At 39.8% G+C, this 21,173-nt stretch overlaps 2 protein-coding genes across 4 annotated transcripts in view; one reads left to right on the top strand and one right to left on the bottom strand.

Annotated features, from left to right (window-relative positions):
• LOC137256569 (zonadhesin-like) overlaps positions 1–2,125 on the bottom strand; it is an 81,400-nt gene extending 79,275 nt beyond the window's left edge. For both annotated transcript variants that reach the window (XM_067794435.1, XM_067794434.1), the window contains exon 1: positions 2,075–2,125. In XM_067794435.1, coding sequence (XP_067650536.1) covers positions 2,075–2,092 — 18 coding nt within the window. In that variant the 5' untranslated portion in view covers positions 2,093–2,125. The remainder of the gene's footprint in view (positions 1–2,074) is intronic.
• Positions 2,126–2,321: 196 nt separating this feature from the next.
• On the top strand, positions 2,322–9,594 carry LOC137255716 (transmembrane protein 19-like). Of its 2 annotated transcripts, none has more exons than XM_067793211.1 (6): positions 2,322–2,585; positions 3,189–3,299; positions 3,469–3,606; positions 4,260–4,514; positions 5,002–5,217; positions 7,874–9,594. In XM_067793211.1, the coding sequence occupies exons 1-6, from the start codon at positions 2,558–2,560 to the stop codon at positions 8,038–8,040; spliced, it is 915 nt and encodes a 304-aa protein (XP_067649312.1). In that variant the 5' UTR covers positions 2,322–2,557; the 3' UTR covers positions 8,041–9,594. The 2 variants fall into 2 exon arrangements, with proteins under 2 accessions (XP_067649312.1, XP_067649311.1); XM_067793210.1 differs by having other exon boundaries at positions 2,327–2,485.
• The last annotated feature ends 11,579 nt before the right edge of the window (positions 9,595–21,173 follow it).

Below are 21,173 nucleotides of genomic sequence, written 5' to 3' on the forward strand. Positions count from 1 at the left end.
CACCAAAAAAATGACAATGGACACAACAAAATTTACTAGCTCATCCACAGGGACGCAGAAAAAGTCAAAATACTTTTGTAAAAATCCCAATCAACATGATCAAGTAAAAGTAAGTTATCTCTGAGTTAGCTACTCTCTAGGTTATGGGGTGATTTGATGTGTTGATCATGATACACAAATTATGCCATAACAGTATTAATAATAACATTTAAGTTTCTGGGACCCCCATCTTCATGCCCAGGACCCCCAAAAATAATAAGCATGCATCCCAGGGACCCTCAAATACAGAACTGAAGGTACATCCCTGGTGGTTGAAGGTGTGCCACTAGGGCATTTTAAAAATGTTTCATCCGTTGTTTCAAAGGCATGTAGAAGTTGGAGGAATCAAACTAACAGTGCTTTATGGTTCAACTTCTTTATTATACAAGGTCACCTTACCTCACCTGAAGAAGAGACTAGAATCTGTCTCGAAACGTTGTGACCTTGTATAATAAAGAAGTTGAACCATAAAGCACTGTTAGTTTGTTTCATCCGTGCTGTTTGTATTTTTACCGTACCATGGCACACAAATTTTTTTGGTCACTGGCATGTGAAGAACCGATGAGCAAATGTTTCAACCACTAGGCTACTTACCCACCCACCCACCCAACTATCCTCCTCTCACTATGTGGGGAATCGAAACAAGGCCTTCAGTGCAATGAACGAACGCTTTAACCACTAGGCTACCCCACCACTGTCCTCCTCTCACCAAGTAGGGAATCGAAACAAGGCCTTCGGTGCGATGAGCGAACGCTTTCAGTGTTCATGAATGGTGTTTCAAAGTAACAGAACGTTGGGTCCTATAAGTTTCAGATGTCTGTCTGACCCACTGAAAATTCACAGGACCCACAGAATAAAACTAAACACACATTTCAGAGTTAACATTTCTCATAACTGGCATTGAAATTATTAACATTATAAAATGACAAACATTATAAACATAAATTTATAAACAGTGAACAAGTGTCACATGCCACAATAAACAACTTCAGACAAAGTAATTGTGATACATTCAGTCAGACATTTTGGACCCAACAAGCTGGGTTGGGGACCTCTGTCTGACCGTTGGCAAATCTGCCGAATTAGTCAGAGGGTCTGACACTATTCGTGAACACTGCGCTTTAATCAATTATCTACCACCCCCTACCCTCTTTCAGATGAGTCAGTATGCAAACAAGATAACAATCAACAATTTTCCATCAGTCCCAAGCATAGCACCTCCTAGTTGCCTTGTTTTCTGATACAGATATCTGCCACTAGTTAATTTCCAAGAACAGCACCTTTAGTGATTAATCATTTCAGCCTGAGACTGCGTCAGCTTCCTGTGGTGCATGAGGGAGCGGCAGTACCGAAGGTCACATGCTCTTGGCACAACATGGTAACATGACAATTCTTGGAAAAGTATGCACAGAGGTTTCAATGAAGTATCAACGTAATGCAGTCACGATCACATGACAATTTTCAACAACCAAGATAGTTCAGCTAGCTAAACTACAACCAAGATAACAAGATTAGCAAAAAAATGGAGAATGTGGGTATGTAATAGGGAAATAAATTAAAGTACAGATATTCTAAATAGTATAAACACTTAAAACGTCATTCTGGATAACCACAAATTTGCAACCTAGTTTGAGTCTTTTTATCAGTTTGAAATTCAACACAACAAGGAAGTGTTTCTTCATGAACACAACGGTGTCAAGTGACTTTGAGAGATGCATACGAGCCCAGGTGAAATTCGAAATACGAAATGTTTTGAGAATATATATCTACACGTAATTAAATGCCATGTCAAACAGGTGGTAAACCCAAAACCAAGTGCAACTGCAAGCCAGTGAATGAAAACCGTTCAAGAAAATCTTTGTATAACGTCAAACCTAAATGTCTGCGCGCTTAAATGAGGTTGTCTGATTTCATAACCAGCTTGACTCTTGACAAGATTATCATACACGCTATCATATGACTCTTGGGTTTACATGCACCCCTCAAATGAGCCTTATCTATTGTTACAACACGAGCTGATGCACAGTCGCCTTACCTTGCCACCTTTCTGCATGTACTCTCATCCGGCTTTCATGTGACACTAATCACATGACATGCTAAAAATAGATTGTCATGTGACTCTTTGATATCGCTTACAACATGAACAATTTGAGAACGCTTTGCCTTACAGACATGACCATGACCAAGTTAGTAATCATTTATGATACTGAGGTTGTATTTTTTTAAAAGGGTGCATTATTAGTAGCTTTAAGTGTGTTTGGGTAAAGTTTCTTTGTTTGTAAGTCTTGTACTTGACCTGTGACCTTAGAAAGATGGCTGACTTTAGTTGTTGGTGTATTTCTTGAGAAGTATAATGTCATGTTTCTCTCGTTATCTCTGGCTGTCGTCATTCCCGCTAGCCTAATGTTTTGGTTAATCAGTCTGTTTTATCAGACAATCAACAAAGGTTGGATGATTTTTATATCTTTTTCACTTTCACTCATTCGACTCATGTCCGTAGAGCAAAACGACCAACTTCATGAGTTCATCAAGGATAAGTAAACATGGTAAATACCCGGAAAACAGCTTAATGGCGATACTAGTTGTAGTTGTTGGTTGTGATTTCTCGTGCTTCTTTAATCTTTGGGTTAGTTGCCTCCTTTATCCTCATGTACACGTAAAGTGCTAGTCTGTCATACAGACCCCAAAACCAATATATCCCCAAAAGACCGTGCACGTCTAGAACATGTGGCAAGTGTAGATTCCCACAGTTTCAGGAAGAAAGTCTCCGGGCCCGCCTTTAGAATTTAGCATCATGAATGGTACAAAATTCATCAGTATGCCTCAATGGTGTAATTTGTGAAAGTTTGTTAACAAATTCAGTCTTCTGCGACATCAAACTGTTACTAGGATGGGTCTGCTTTAATGATCCACTCAGTGTTCTGTCGTCTCTATACACATTATGATTGCGAGAGCCTGAAAGGAGTTTGTGTGCTAAACAAAGATGGTGTCAGCTCTTTTTATACACCTATTCATGAAAGCACTTTTGCTGAAGTCCTCATATATGAAAATCACGACACACTGTGTCGTTTCAGGCTTGTCCCTTGGTACCTATATCTACATCTGCAACCAGAATAATTCCTACTAATCAGTTGTTACCATGGTTATAGACTATGTGGCGCCAGCCCCTTGGAGGTGGTTAGCAGCAGCCATTGCTCCAGTTCTCATTGCACTCTACGGGCTGAGGAAGAGGAGTCTGGATGTGTCTGGAGCCGTGGCAGGTATAGTACTTCCTTTCTACAGACACACAGAACTCACAAACCTTTGCAATTACCAACAGTCATCAGAGAATGTATGTCAGTCATGCTGAAAATGACATAAAATAATTCCACCCTTTTCAATATGTTTTTTTATTATTTTGTGTAACCATAGTAACTATTGTATTTCCAGGGTTGTTAGTTGGATTCATCTTGACACTCAGCAGTCTGTGTTTCTTTGCTGCACTGCTGGTGTTCTTTGTGGCAGGGTCAAAGGTTACAAAACTTGGAGCTCATCAGAAAAAGAAATTTGAGGAAGATTACAAAGAAGGTAATACGTGCATGAGACACTGAGGCACATGTCCCCTAATGAGACATTGAGAAAGGTGTCCCTAATGATAACCTTGTGGAAATTGAGACATATGTCCTGTAATGAGACATTGAGACAAATGTCTTGTAATGAGACATTGAGACAGATGTCCTCCAATGAGACACAGATTGAAACAAATGTCCTCAAATGAGACATTTGTCCTCTGATGAGACATTTTGACTAATGTTCTGTGATGAGACATTGTGACAAATGTCCACCGATGAGACATTGAGACAAATGTCCTATAATGAGACACCGATACAAATGCCGTCAATGAGACATTGAGACAAATGTCCTCCAATGAGACACTGAGACAAAGTTCCTCAAAGGGGACATTGAGACAGAAGATCTGTGATGAGACACTGAGACAAGTAAATTACCTTTGGTGAGGCATGATGATACTGAGAGGAGTAGTCTGTTCAAACAAACAACCTGTGTCTACCAGTTCTTGTGAAAATGGATGTCTGATGTTCAGACATATTTCCAGTATTAAGACATGTATTCTGTATTCAGATACATATTTGTCGTGTGTTTTAGACATGTATCTTGGGTGATGACATGTATCTTGTGTTTAGAAGTGCGTCTTGTGTCAAGACATGTATCTTGTGTTACAGGTGGTCAAAGAAACTGGCTTCAGGTTCTGTGTAATGGTGGCGCAGCCTCACTGTTTTCTGTTCTGTACCTCCTGGAAGCTGGGTCTGCAGAGAAGACATTTGACTTCTCGAGAAGATACTCCTCCACATGGTGGGCTGCCGGTGTACTGGGATCACTGGCTTGTTGCTGTGGAGACACATTTGCCTCCGAAGTTGGCACAGTGTTTGGTCATTCCAAACCATGGCTGGTGACTACCTTCCGCAGAGTACCTAGAGGCAAGTAGGGAAGACACATCCTTTATGAATCTATGTCAGTTTTGTAGCTATTTGCAGTGAGTTAGAATCAATAAAATCACAAATATTCTAAAATTAAGAGGTTTGAAACTGTTCTAAAAAGTTCAGATCAGCTATAAATTTAGCTTATAATCAGCTTAGATATTTATTACTAATATGGTTATTTTATTGTGTACACATTCTTACAGTAATGAAATTGCAAATGATACCGTAACCCAGCTTGTAGCAGACTCAGTGATAACTTATTGCTTCATGATTGGAAATTTTATAGAAGTATTTTTTCTTTTTCTGCATCCCTGTGGATACTCTGATAGATTTCATTGCATCCACAATCAGTTTTTATGCGTATAAGCTGATAAGACACAGGAATTCTTGTCCTATAAATCCTTTCTTATCTTCAGGTATTTTTGTCACATGTAGTTTCAATCCTTATCATATTGTTTTTGTTATCATATTGATATGTTTTCAGGTACTAATGGTGGTGTGACATTTACCGGAACCGTGAGCAGCATGTTTGGAGGATTTATTGTTGGCGTGGCATACTATGCAACATTGTTGCTGTGTTCTACAGAGTTGACCTTGAGTGATAGCCCCCCTCAGTGGCCCATAGTGCTCCTCTCCACTTTGGGAGGCTTCGTCGGGTCTATCATCGACTCCTACCTTGGTGCTCTACTTCAGTTCTCAGGTAAAATATTCACACACATGCCCAGGATCGTGGAGATTACCGAATTCAACCCAGAATCAAAATGCATGACAGACAGTGAAAGTGTTAACTGCAAGGAACTTTTAGTTCTTTGTAACCGTAGTTAGTTACTGCGCAGTGGTTCCAAAATATTTTGAAAAGCCACTTGTGACTTCAAGAAAGTAACTTGTCCTGACTAATTTTCCACTTGCCTTGATTTTTTGACACAATGCTTGATGTTAATTTTTACTGAACTATTTATTGAAGAGTGATAATTTCACTCTCTGGTAGCTCTACTTTATTATTATTGCAACATTTAATAGCTTCATTATGAGCAGATATGAAATTAAATCCAAGATTATTTCTAGTTTGAAACCATAAATGGAAATTATGTAGTAATCCACAGACAAGTAAGATACCATCATTTGATTGGCCGAAATGAAAAGAGACTGTCCCGGGCATCGGGAGATGGGATTTTTTAATCCCTGCTGCGATAAAAACCTACTCTGAAACCTGCCAACATCGACGCCTGTCTAATCCAGTACACTGTCAAAACCATCATAAAATATTGGTCCTGCCATTTTACAATGTTATTATGATGATTAAAACATCGTCTAATCCAGCGCCTGTCTATTCCATATTCTGGCATGATTTTGCAGTCCCGACAAGCAATTTTAACTGTAATTAACAGTGTCTAAACAGGCATGGGTATATGCAGTCCAATCAAGGACCCATAATCCAATACACTCCTCCTCAGCACGCTAGATAATAAGGAAGCAGTGATTCCATTCCATGATGTTAAAGCAAACATGCATAGGCAGTGTTCGCGGTAGGTTTTGTTTGAGTGTGTGCAGAAATAATATAGTAAAAGTGTAGTCCAAATCTTTTGCGTGCAATATTTTCATTACAGTCACGAATCATTTCAAAATATATTGGTTCTTTATATGCTGTTGTTTTAAAAGATACCTTTTGAAATTTAGTTATCACAATCCAAAACAAGAACACAAAATATTTTTTAGTTTTTTTATCTCATTTTTTTTGCGTGAAACATGCAGGTTTCTGTGTTAATGCGAACACTGATAACATTACCTCTGTTATGCTTTATGAACACTGCATTAACTGCTTTCAGATGAGTGACCTGTGTCAGCGAATAGATAAGTAGGCAAGAGTTTGACTAGTGTAAATGGCAGCCATATTGGAAAATGATCATCACTGTCTAATCCATCACCCTGTCTAACTCTGCATTTTATTTCGGTCACATGGGGTGCCAGTTTAGACAGGTTTCACTGTAGTTCACTACAAGTGTATTCTCTATAAACATGGTGTATAATATAACTGACTATGGGACATGAGCGTGTGAAGCACATCAGTAGGCTGAGCAAAGTGTTGTCACTCATTCATGTAAGGGAACAGTGATTACATATCTAGGTCTTGCACTTTCAGCATCCTGGTTGGAAAGACAAAATATATAGTTTATTTACTATTTTGTCAATGACAGACTTTTCGTATTGATAACAATGTTTCTGATTGTCAATCATTTTAACCATCCCTATTCTCCTGTGCTGTGTCTCACTGTTTGATATCTGAAACTGAAACAAATGATTCATGATATCATTCACCTGCGAATCGAGAGGGAAAATGAACTACCTAGCTGGCTTAAAATAGCTAAAACTGTTCCCAAAGCATATGTGTTTCTCCCATACTAGGTCTCATCTTTTGCTGTGAGTAATTAGCAAACAGTGAGTGAGCGAGTATGTTTTTTCTTTTTGCCACTTTTGGCATGAATCCAGCAAGTTCATGGCCGGGGACACCAGAAATGGTCTTCACACATTGTACCCACATGGGGAATTGAACCTGGGTCGTCAGTGTGATGAGCAAACACTTTATTTGACTGGTCACTTTAACCACTAGGCTACCCTACCAATCCCTATTTTCAAACCAAATGATTCAGGATGTGATTCACCTGCTAAAGGGAGAGACAATGTACTTGTCTAATATAAGTACTGTATCTGGATTATAGTGGATACAGCTTGTCTCCAACTCATTTTATCATAATATGTATCACATCATGACCTGACTGTATCATTATGTATGTCACTAAGACAGTGAGGTCTTGTTAATCCAACCACGGTGTATTCAACAATCAGCTTTATTCCACGTTTTGTTAGTAACAAACTGAATAAACATAATGTAGTCTCATTTATTTACTCCAACATCCTCGTTAATCCTACAATTTGCTGTGCAACAGACGATGTCAGATATTATGATGAGAGTATATGCAAGGCAATGGGATAATGGTTGAAGTGTCCGGCAGTCATGCTGAAGACACGGTTTCAATTCCCCACATAGGTACAATGTGCGATGCTCATTTTGAACGTTACTCAGAGGACCTACATAATTTATATATATAACTGCTTTCTTCTATAATGGGTAAAGTTGTCACCTTGGCCTTGCTCTGTTAGAGGTGAAGGTGTTCGCTTGTCATGCCAAAGACCTGGGTTTGAATCCCCAAATGGTTACAGTTATTATATACATGTAAGTGAAGCCTGTTTCTGGTCTCCCTCGTCATGATATTGCTAGAATGTTGCTAAAATCAGCACTCATTCACTATAATGTCTATGTGTATTAACAAATAGAGCTTGGTTCTCTTACTCCACAGGTTATGACCGTCGGCAAGCTTGCATTGTGGAACACCCAGGACCCCATGTAGAACACATCAGTGGATATGCTGTCCTTGACAACCATGGCGTCAACCTCCTTTCTTCACTCCTAACTGGAGTTATCTCCCCTTATATTGCCTGGCATCTGTGGTTGCAGGTCACATGACGTTGGATACTACTTAAAAGATCTGTGTCTATCCAGACTGACCATCTTGCCCAAATAGCGAAGTGAAATGTCACATGATCATAATCTACATCAATGGCCCTAAATCTGTGCTCACCCAGTTTACAAAATGGTTTTATGTATTCATTTCATAAGTCTTATCATTGATTTGATTTTATGAAATAGTGTTTTAGGTTTGTACAATGGATTTAGTACTGACATAAGCTTGTGCAGTTCTATTATTCTGTCATGTCTTTCTTCTCAACACTACTGAGCGCCACAGTCATCTTATCTTCTGCCTTGGCAATCTAAGTTCACACGTCCTCTGAGTGTGTAGCTTATCCTGCTAATCCACAGATGCCAGTCCTCCTGAATTTATTGGAATCATCCCAAAAAGTGCATGTCGATTCCGCCATTTTGTCAAAATCAAATTAGTTCTGAATGTTTTCAAAATGTAACATTGATATTGATAGTCTGAGTGGAGAGCAAGGATCGTCTTTGACTATAAACAGTCAAGTAAACACAATGCTTGAGTTGCAGAAAGCACATTAGGATCACTATATGTAATGGCATTGGAAAGTTTCGTTCCTTGAGTGCAACAATCAATCTTTAACACATTTACGAATATACTGGGGGTCAGAAATTTGATAAAAAAAAAACATTAAAAAATTATGCTTTAAAATAAGGGTGTGGGGATCATTGACTTCGTAAATGACATGCATGGGGGTCGCTCACTTTGTACAACAATTTTAGACTTGTCATTCAAATTGTACCTGCTTCTCTCCATAAATAGCATTACCTCTCCACCCCAACCCCTGGCCATACATCATGAATGGTCCCTGATATACCCTGATGCACACACACACTCTGACACTCTCTGACACTCTCGTATACATTCCCCCCACTTGCACACATACACATACACAATATGCGCACACTGCATGATACAAAACACATACTGTAAGTGCATAAAACTATTTGTTTCCTTTTCCAAACCCCAGTGATTTATGTTTGAACACAGTCATCTGAGGCCCCATGATGTTGCCTGAGGATCTCCTCTAACATAAATCTGAAACATTATCAATCCTCATACAACACATTTATGTACATTAGGTGGAGTGAGAACACTAGCAGGGTGTAGCTACCGTTATCATAAAAAGTTTGGGCTTACACAAGATTGGTGCTAAAAAAGTTTGGCAAGCATTCAATACTATCTAAAAACATAGCTTTGCAACCTATCAGACTTGATAGTGCCTGACTTGTTCACCTTCCAGGCTACGTGTGAGTATCAACTGATGGGATAATTGTATCAAATTTTGTAGATAAGTTTATACCATTCCAAGCCCTTTCAGGACATTTGACATCATTTTTATCTAGAGAAGTATCTTTTTTGACTATTCAGATTTTTAACTGTGTGAAATGTGGTCGAATGTTTCATTTTTACATGTTTGTTTTCATGATTTCTATCTCTGTGCAGGTATTGAGTGTGATATGTATATTGTGCACGCTCTGATCTTGATGCAATGTTTTTATATTTCAATAAATGAGAGAAAAGTGTGCATCTTGTTCTTCAGCCAATCTGGCACTGCAGTCTTTGTGAGTTGATGTTGCATGCAGTGTTTGCCTTTACACTGAGAAGCCGCAGGCCCAAAAGACCCAGAACCATGATACGTTGTGGATCCTGATCAGAATGTGTCAACCCTACATTTTAGTTACAAAGTAAGATATTCACAGCAACTCGTTTGAGGTTCAGAGATCAGTAACCTCAGTAATCTAAGTTGCTTCCTCCGAAATAATTGTAATTTCACTTACAGACAGCATCTGCTGATCAAGATAAAGATAATGATCTTTTCTGAAAAGTAATACTCTTATTTTTATTGGTAATGGAAATCTGTCGGCTGTGAAGACCTGCAGAAGACAAAAACAGTGAGTCCAGGTGGCCTGCAGTAAGCCTCACACCTAAAGACCGATTTCGGACACTTGTGTGTCTGCAGCATTTCAGTCAGATCATGAAGGATACAGTCTCTGCCATACGGACCTGACTGCATGATGATGAGGCGAATTGAAGCTACTGCAGCTGCCATAAAAGTTTCAAGGCCATGCTGGCATTCTGATCATGGACCTTCTGATCTGAAGTCAGATGCCTTGTCCCCATGACTAAAGAGGTTAACCCCATCAGCAAGCCGACAAGGAAGGGATGTCTCACCCCCCTTACCAGCCCCTCCTACTTTTAAACTCCTCTTACGACTATCCTGGATATATCAAGGATGTGTTTTTTTTGGCCGTTACTCTTGGTGGCACTGAGAAATCTTCTCTGGACAATCATAGGATATTTCTGTCTGTCTGTTGGCCAGAAGTCGACATTATATATTGACATTAAAATTATTTTCCGAACCAAAGGTAGGGAAGTACGTTGCCAGCCTTTGCTCCCTGTGTTTGCTGGTAATTATTCACTCTGTTGTGCAACCCTATTTATGCTACAGTTTGTCCATGATCTCGTCTATAAGGTGGTGGTGTAGCATTCATTGCTCACTGGTCACTAGCAGGACCTCGTTTGACTGAAAACTTGGGTACAATATGGGCGCCTTTATATCGCTGGAACATTTATATTAACCGCCTAAAATCATATTCAGTAACTCACGTTTCGGTTTAGTCGATCGGAACTTAAACATCAGATACCTTAAGTGTTGGTCCTGTGATTGCTTGTCAGAGTGAAGATTTTATGTGGCTTCACTGACTGTCCATACCTTCTGGCTTTACTGACTGTCCATACCTTCGTGTCTGAAGCCATTCATCACACACTCATGTTATTCCACGATCAGCCGAAGAGTGTCTTCTTGGAGGTTAAGGAATGAGTGAGTTTAGTTTTACACCGCACTCAGCAATATCCCAGCTATATGACGGTGGGCAGTAAATAATCGAGTCTGGGCCAGGCAATCCAGTGATCAACAGCATGAACATCGGTCTGCGCAAATGGGAACCGATGACGTGTCAACTTAGTCAACGAGCCTGACCACCCGATCCCGTTAATCGCCTCTACGACAAGCACAGTCGCCTTTTATGGCAGACATGGAAGGCCTATTCTACCTTCACGGGTCTGATATATAATGTGATGTAAAGCATCACATGGTAAATTTGTATATATAGCATGCCTATGTTTTGACAGGTTTATCAAAATGTGTTTTTCTCACATTGGTGTTGCCGCTCGATTATGGGTACATTTGTTCATTTACCCCTGAATCCATATGCACCACTGATTATTACAATGATACAATTACCAGTGGCTCCTAATAAACCTACATGCACTTTCCACGGAAAGCATATGTGTTACATAAGCCCATGCGCTATGAGTTAAAGTTAAGCAACTTTGAGCGCGGAGAGTACTTGGGTGGGTGACAGTGTTTCACATCTTGACGCCTGAGAGTTTCCAGTACTTCAGTGTTATCCCACAACAAAGCACATGTGATACATGAAGGCAAGTGAGTTTCCTCAAAATTACTAGTTATAGGGTTACCAAATATATCCTTGAACCGTCGGTGCCATTACATTATCCCTTTGCTGTGTGGATGGAAAATTGGAGATATGAAACATATTAAAATGCTCCACGAAACAATTAATTGAGAATGTTCTTGACTAGGAATGGAAAGATGTAATTTCAGCAGAATGTGGGTGTCTTTAACCAATCGAGTTTGGACCAGTCAAATCAGTGATCGACACCGATTGACCAATCGACTTGGGTGAAACAGATACGATAGGTAAATCTGAATTGAGTCTATTGAGATTACGCTCCTTTACACATTTGCGCGAAACCTGGTGTTGGTTAGGACACGCGCATGCAGACGGCCGAGTGTTAGAATGGTTTTGCAGAGCTTATCTCTTTATCCAGGCTTTTCGTCATTGCTCATGGTGTTTATCTGAAGTGTGTGACTAGTTTTACGCCGCTGTTAGCAATATGCAAGCAACACCACCCGATCCCGATAGTCGCCTCTTACGACAAGCATAGTCGCCTCTTTTGGCAAGCATGGGTTGCTGAAGGCCTGTTCTACATGGGACATTTACGGGTCCTGCCCCCCAAGTATGGACTCTGAAGTCTCTTTATTGTATTGACCTCCATGAGTCTTCAATGGACTGCTGGTCGACACAGCTTACGATGAACTAGCAAGAACAGGTGCATGCTTTGGAATCAATATTCCAAGGGGATTCCTTTAATCCTTTGCCTTTTTATTTGTCTTTACGCTTTCTGCTCAATACAAAGGAGCTTTACCTTCCCGGACCTCTTCAGACATATCCAGAACACCTCTTACTCATCTTTTTGACATGAATGACATCGAGATCCGTGCCAAGGAAGTACCAGTTTGAAAGAAAAGGTTCTCCTTGCCGTGTCCTTTATTAATGATATTGGCCTGGCATTTTGACTCGACAAATGTAATACTCTTAATCTGAAACATGGAAAGGTAACAGTCAGTAGATCAGTTAAGTAACAGGGGGTTGAGTCATTGAGCATCTTGTGAGAAGATCAGGCCTAGGCCTATCTATGAATTCATGTCCGAGACAATCTCCAGGATGGCCGAATTCAAAGCAAACTGTAGGCAGAGTATGACGTTTGCCAAAAGAAAATCTGGAGCTCAGCTAAATGCCCGAAAGAACGCCAAAGTCACCAATACTAATGCTGTGCCGGTCCTCCTCAAGTCGTTTGCAGTAGCTGATTGGACAAAATGAGATATCCATGCGCCAGAGTCTTGGCTGCCTGACCAAAAGGATCATGTCTGATAACAGAGCCCACCAGCCCCGTTCATCTTTTATTTGTTTCTATACGTCAATCAGTTATGGAGGTCGGGGTTTGATTAACGTGAATGATCTTCATAATAGGTTTTTATTGTCTGCTTTTGCACATATTTATTTATCGGATTGGTGATGCATGCCAGACTCATGGTGAAAGCAAGGAATTCCACAGCCATTTCAAGCCTGGGTCGGTTGTTAAACAGAATCTGAAATTTGATGCTGATTTTGTTGATGACGATATTCTACTGGACGGCTTAGCAAATATGAATCAGGTAAACCAGTTGAAGTTATTATCCAAGTCTGCTTGGAGGCGGTCATTTATGGAGACACTTTCTGAGGTCTTCCTTTTTTGCTGCCCAAGACCAGTCTCTTCCCATATTCAATTGGCATAATGTGATTCTAAAAGAAAATATTAACATGAAGTGTCGACTTGCGACGTGTGCACTGAAAGTACAAAGACTGTCCAACACCAGGGAATACCTTTCTTTGACACAAACAACACGCTGGCATGGCTCACTGCGTCTGTTACCGTCTTCGCCATGCCTGTTGGTATGACTCCAAGGTCCATCCATGGTACGATCCAGGACGTCATGGAAAATGACACCTTTAAACCTCTTAGGAATAGGCACATCCTTAGAAGAATTCAAGCCAACAAGCCTGATCTCGTTCTTTGTGATAAAGTAAAGAGATATATCTATGTCACTGAATTTTCGGTCCCTTGTGAAAACAACCCGATTAGCAAGATTTTCGAAAAGCATGTTAACTATTCTGACCTGGTCTTTGAAATGTCTTTCTTGCATCCCAAGTACACTGTCGTCGGGGTCCCCATTGTTTTCGGTGGCCTTGGTTTGTTACCTCCTGATCACTTGGCGGAGATCAGTTCACCATTGGGAGCACAACCCTTCTAACACTCTGGGGCATGGAGAAGGCTGCAGTGTTTGGAGCCTTCATGATTCTCCAGGACGTTCTTAGCGGGATCGACTAGAGTTTCCTGGGAGATGGTAAGCCTTACCAGTCCGAGAGTGCAAGGATCACCCGAACCCTCTCTGTGGCAGTTTCATCTTAATCCGTGAAATATAATTAGTCCATTTAAATTGCGCTAAACCCACATCGACAAAATGCTCATAGCAGACAAGACAGAACTTACGAGTCTTTACATTTGATTTAAAGTGTGTGACTGTTGGATTTGTTCTAAGGTGAGCTGGTTCAGTGTTTCTCATAGCGCAACTAATAGTGACCATGGTTATACAAAGGACAGGCAGAAAAGCTATGAGGGTGAGTAAGTGTAGTTTTACGCCGCAAGCAGCAATATTCCAGCTATATGGCTGCGGTCTGTAAATAATCGAGTCTGGACCTGACAATCCAGTGACACTGAACATCGATCTGGGCAATTAGGAACCAATGACATATGTCAACCACGTCAGCGACCTTTACCACCCGATTACGTTAGTCGTCTCTTATAACAAGCATGGGTTGCTGAATACCAGTATTCTAAACCGGACCAGTCACGATTAAAATAAAAACTGAGAAAGGATCTATTTTCAATGGACCTGTCTTCGAGACGTCTTGATGCAGTATAATTCAGACAGAAACAACACAACATCTCGACTTTATATAAATTGTGTGAACTGTAGTTAAATTATAACAAAGCAAAGTTCTAAAAGACACTTATCACGCACAAGGTGTCAGGGCTAAAGAAAATTCACAGAATTTTTAGCAAGACTCATGTGAAACATGTGTACAGGTGTTGTTTAACTTGTGGACAATGACTATTATGAACACACTTCATGCTCGGTGTTAAGTTTTAAAAGATTTCTCGGTGTATGGCCCAACAAGTTTCTAAAACGAGCCCTGCGTTTTGGCTAAAGTTGTGCCATTCCCTATTAGGACAGAACACTGATAGATATTTGTGATATTTATCAATGTATGGTAGTACTACATTGTCTGTCCTACACTTTGATATGGGCTTCAATTAATATTTCAGAATTCTCTCTACATATTGAGATACCTTTTCATACTTTGTTATAAATCCTGCGAATTTTCGTTTATTGGTAATTGTTGTGAACAAATTTAGCATTTAACAGTCTGTGCCCCAAATGTTTAAGACCTTAACGGATTTTTAAAATTGTGCTGAGTTTAACAAATGACTACAAACTAGACTTGTGTTTCAGACTGGGGAAATTTGAAAATTCAATAATATTGGATTTGTGTGTTTGTTGTTTAAAGTCACACTCAGCAATGACGGCATGCTTTAAATAATCAAGTCTGGACCAGACTGTCCGGTGACTAACATCATCATCTCTCATCGGGTTCAATGACATGTGTCATCCAAGTCAGTGAGTATGACCACATGATCGTCGCTTACAAGCCAGGGCTGCTGAGGACCAATTCTAATCAGGATAAGAACACTAGAGGCAAAATATAACATGTATTTCCACTTAATTTTAATGGATTTCACTGGATATCCTTACTTCGTGTGTTTAATTAGTCTTAATCAGACGTTGTGCTTTTCGGTATTATTTGAAAGTTGCAAAAGTTCAAAATATAGTCAGATATAGTTGTCGCTATTCTGAAATACCTAAGATGTCTAACCTTCAAATGACCAGTATCACTGCATCACCTCCAAAATGTGGTGCTAGCTACGTGTCTCGGCCTAAATATCGTCTCAATTTCTTGGCATGAAAATGATTCATATGTATGCATTGTGATATATATATATATATAATAATATATACAATATATACAATATACAATATATATAATTTCCATTCTTTATTCATTAATTGGGTATGTACCAATTTGATGGATGTTTCGTTGTCACGACGGATAAACTAATGGACACATTATCTACAGCAAACTGATTGCAAATAGATAATATTTTTTGTCATGGATAACCATTGTTCTGTTTTTTCCATTGTTATCTCAATTTGTTCTGTCAGTTGTTCTCACTTAACTAATGCTTTCAAAATGATGACACACATGTTTTCGGCGTTTTGTAATATATATATATATGAACGAATAAACAACTGACACCTCCAAATAATACGTTTGTAATAATAATATGTTTGTGGCTAACAGAAAGTGGAGTGTTTCTCGGGCATCTGCGCGTCAACTTTATTTGTGCGAGTAACATTTTTTATTGCCATTTATAAGGTGCCACTATATATTGCCACTATAAGGGTGACTATCGGTAGGAACGAATGGGACTGAATCTACAACCCTCGAACTCGTGGCTAAACTGTACTTCTCAGAGAGAGAAAAAATGTGTTCCACCCTCGTCACATTTTTTCTATAAAAAATTAGAACACAGGTCCTTCCTCCCTCGTCTCTTTTGAAAAAAAATCTGCCTGATAATCATTTAATTTTTATGCAGTCGATGTTATCTTGTATAGGTTGCATGCGACTGGCTATAGTGTGGCAGTTCAACTAGATATTAGACTCATGATTAAAATTTCTTATAATGTGCTGGCTACCGATTATTTATCTCCATATTTTAGTGGTATTACCAAAACAACGCAATCGTCCGTTTAATCAACGAAACAACATTAATTATGATACTTGATTAGCCGATGTGTTCATCCCGTTCACTGTCGCTGATCATGTTTTTATGTAACGCGGAGGAAGGGAATCAAGGCAGTACAAACAGATGTTTTCACCATAAGTACCTGTAACAGTTATCGTCATTTCAGAATTAATTTCAGAATTTCTCATGTTATCATATAATCATTCATTTCTTATGTTCTTATTAATTACATCATTATACACATTAGTTACAAGTAACTTCAAATAATTGATAGTAGAATAATATCGAGTAGATTTGATATGGAATAAAAGAAATAATGAACTGTAAACTTGAATTTGCTACAATATAGCAAATATGGGACCTTAACAACCACCCCACACCTCTAAAAGCCGCCTTTATCACTCATACGGTCAAATGATACAGGATTCAGTTTCTGACACACAAACTGAATGATGATAAGGTACAGCGGAGATACACTGACACAATTAACCTATTCACCTTAGTTTAGTTGGCTTGATAACGTTTTGTGGCAAACATTTGACTATATGCGAAATATCCCCGAGGCAAATATAGCATGTCCCTGATGATTACCGTCTAATGGCCAGACGTCTAATGTGAAGTCATCCTATCACGGACAATTCTATTCGTAACTACTCGTCTCTTTCCGTGACCTACAAGAAGGCTCGTACCCCTCTCGAACGCCAGTATTACCAAGAATCGTGGCAAACCAATCAAATCGCGCGTAGTAAAACAAGAAAATGGCGGAAACGTTGCACTTTGAAACTTCGCTACACTATATATATCAAGGACAATTTAAACACAAACTTTGAGTTAAAGGATGAACAGCTTTCACCATTGAAACATATTTGCAAAGGGAATGACTGCATTGCTGTTTTACCCTCGGGATGTAGGATTTTCTTAGAGCCACGTTTGGAAATTCAGAGTTATCTTTCCTTGTTAAAGTTACTAGACTGTTTTCATCTCCATGCCCGTTTGCGCTTAGACAAGACCCAGTCTTAAACATGGTCACGAGAGGGGTACGAGACGCCATCCGGCTTGCCGGCATGACAAGAGTAGTTACGAATGGGGCAATTGTGGCGCAAAAAGGGTTGAGCAACAGAGAAGAAATGACCAGACTTCCTATATGCGCGCGAAGCAAGCAATGGTTTACAACGTACCTCATCATCTTTTCGTTTAGAAAAATATCTTTAATGTCAAATAACATAACATGAAATGAAGATGTCATCAGTTTTGTACACATGTTCTGGAGGAGGTGGAGTGTTCATTGATTTTGTACCTGCCAAGCAGGAGGTGTCACTTACCCCCCACCCCCAGCCATAAATTATGAACGGCCCCCAATTTCTGCTATTTCTTGATCCTTCTCTAACCGGAAGCGGGCAGGGGTCCATGGAGGAGATGGACGATGATATGCCACGAGTGGCATATTTTACGTGAGGTTTTGTTAAATATGACGTTGGAAATCTAATTGTTGGTTCACTCGTGAAGATCAGGGTTAAAAATGGTCTTCAGTGACCCATGATTGCCGTAAGAGTCGACTAACGGGATTGGGTGGTCAGACTCCCTGAATTTGTTGGCACAAACCATCGTATCCGAATGATCACTGCTAATGATGTAAAACTCTAGATTGTTTGCTTAATTACTTAAACATTTACAGATTCATCTCATCGATGCTCATGATGTTGTTGATCACTGGATCACTGGAGACGTGATCACAGATAGAAAGCCGCTATATAGCTGGTATATTGATGAGTGTGGCGTAAATCTAAACATACTCACTGGTTGTTTGCTCTGTGATCGTTCGTCAGCTTGAGGATTTTATGTGGCTTCACTGATTGTGAAGAAACACTTTCTCGAAATGACAACATCAGAGCTTCCTTGCTCTGTTCATAACTCCTGCAACAGAACACAGTGTGGTGGAAATCCAGTCTGATGCACAGTACATTTCCTATGGCTATCTTCGGCTCATATCATCGTGTGGGAAGGTTTTTGCAGAAGGCCAATAATGAACGTTGTCATTCGTCACCAATCGCCACTTTCCGTAACCTCCTTGAGACTCTTCACCTTCCATACGTCACTACTCGCCCCTTTCCGAAACAACCAAGAAGATGACTTGTCCCGGAACAGGGAGTGATTGAGATTAGTGTTACGATGCACTCAGCAATATTCCAGCTCTAAGGCGGCGGTTTGTAAATAATCGAGTCTGGACCAGACAATCCAGTGATCAACAGCATGAGCATCGATCTGTGCAACTGGGAATCGATGAGATGTGCTAATCAAGTCAGCGCGCCGACCACCCGATCCCGTTAGACGCCTCTTACGTCAAGCATAGGTTACTGAAGGCCAGTATTCTAACCCTGACCTCCCTAACCTCCCTAACCTCCCTAACCCTAACCCTAACCCTAACCTCCCTAACCCTAACCCTAACCCTAACCCTAACCTCCGTGGGTTTTGTCCCGGAAGGTCAGGAGTTAGTCACGAATGGTTCAGCTATTCGTTTCGATCGTCATGGAATAGCACAAGTTTGTCACGAATAGGAATTGTCTTATGTACTAATGCTCCCCTATGATGGGAACAGCCAGTTTTAAGGTGGATAAGAAAAATATTCTTGCACTCGTGCCTGTCTGATAGCATTCAGCTTCTGATGAACGAGTTAAAGCGAGAAAGTCGCTTGCCTGGGAAAAAAACACTTTTGCCTGGTATTGTGTTGAAACGTTTAACAAACTCAGGTATCCAAACCTCAGAGTTGTGTATGATATCTTTGTAACGGGACCACGGACACAGGCGTGTCTATTTTTGTCCAGTTTTACTAACCTAGCCTTGAATTACAAATGGTTTAAATACTTTACAATTTTTAAATAACACTGATTCGTGTTAAAATATTTTTGAATGAGTGAGTTTGTTTGTTTACTCCGCATACATAGTGATTGATATTCCACCAATATCGAGGCTGGCGACATCAGAAATGGGCCTTTGCACACTGTACTCGAACCCAAACCCTCGGCGTGATGAGATAACGCCTTACCCATTAGGCTACCCCACCGCCGCATACGATCCACGATCATTGATATCATAAGACGAGGGATCAGTATTGCAATCATCTTCCATTTTACCACTCCATGCAACATTTACGTAAATTTATTCAAAGAAATATTGTTTCACTTAGTAAGACAAGCACACAGTATTGCTTTTAGCATTCATGCTGTTGATGAATATTGCCGAGAGCGGCGTAAAACTAAACTCACTTTTAGCATAGCTGTTTTAGTTTGTATAGTACGTCTCTGTCGGTTACAAAATTTAAAAATAGTTTTCTCATAAAACCCCTTTGCAGTTAACATACATTTTTATTTCCGTGGAATGTGGTTAATTCTATCGCCTAACTTTACACTAGTTGCAGAACCATACTTTGTGACCTACCTTCACAGGACTGACACGTCAACTTACCCAGTTACTTAGATAGATGCCTTTGATGTTGATCACTGGATTGTCTGGCCGCGGCCTTTAGTCGGAATACCGCTCAATGTGGCGTTTTACAACAAACAAACAAACTCCTTGACTGGAATAAAATGGAAATGTGCAGTTCAAAAACAGTTGTTGACATAATCACGAATATCTAATAAACATTTCTTGTTAACAACAGAATGACACAAATTCAGTCAATTAACTCGTTCAGTCTTGGTAAACTTAAGTACAGTATTATCTGTGACAGTGACATGCATTATTGCAATGAGTATCAATATGTACGAACAGCCGAGACAATGTTTGACATCTAAGCGGGGAGAAATCGTCAGCAATGTCCCAAATTTCTTTTAACAATTAGCTTCAGATGGTTTTATGTTTCTTATTCGGGGTTTTAGCCAGAGAGCTCCCCTATTTAATGAAGTTAACTCGACCAGCCGTTTGTGCCCTTTGACCTCTCGGGTCATGCATATGTAGAGTAGCTCAGGTCAAGCTTTACAACCTTTAGTTGTAGAATTAACAGTATCTGACAGACCTTTCTGTAGTAATGCTTACTGTAAACCAGGAAATGTTGCGTCGATAAAAAAAATTGCGATTGAATAGTCAATACCATAAATGCGACGATCAAATTTTGCGAGTTGTAAGACTTTGGTCAGTACACTTGCTTTGCTTACTTATGTTATGGAAGCACCAACACCGAAGTGTCACTTCGCATACAGTGATTGCTTCCTGTTGTTTTGTAATGCCACGCAAGTGATACACAAGTGCTGTTACTAGTGAGCCCGATTGCTGTTGTTTTGTTGTCTGCACAAGCACATTCAAGAAGAGGGCGATTGTTGGAGTAGGGACATTCATTTGTAACATGTCATTATATCCTCCAGCTGAGAGCCATGATGCAATCCCGCTAAATTCCCCTTCACCCTTTTATACTTTCATTTTCGCGTAATCGGAAAATTACTATTAAAAGATTTCTCAAATAATATCCATGGTCGTCATTTCCCCAATATAAATGGCTTTCCACTCGGTAACGGGATACAACAGGGGCAAATACCTCCGTTTTCGAAGTTCTGTACAAATAACATGAGAGGCGATTCGTGCGATGGTGGATATCGTTCGAAAGCTCTGAACATCAACCTTGCCAAGAATATTTTCCGATTTGTAAGAAGCAATCTTATTGGATAAAATTTAAGTTCTAATGACGCTTATTTGCCACTGTCTGCTATATAGATCGTTAATGGTCAAACTCAAACACGTAACCTAAGGCTGCCAATCAGATAACAGCAATGGATAATGTTCTTGTAAACAAAGATTCAGACGAAAGTTTTTTTAAATAACATTAAACATCATATCATAT

Source organism: Haliotis asinina, chromosome 11, assembly GCF_037392515.1.
Source record: "Haliotis asinina isolate JCU_RB_2024 chromosome 11, JCU_Hal_asi_v2, whole genome shotgun sequence".
Lineage (NCBI taxonomy): Eukaryota > Metazoa > Mollusca > Gastropoda > Lepetellida > Haliotidae > Haliotis > Haliotis asinina.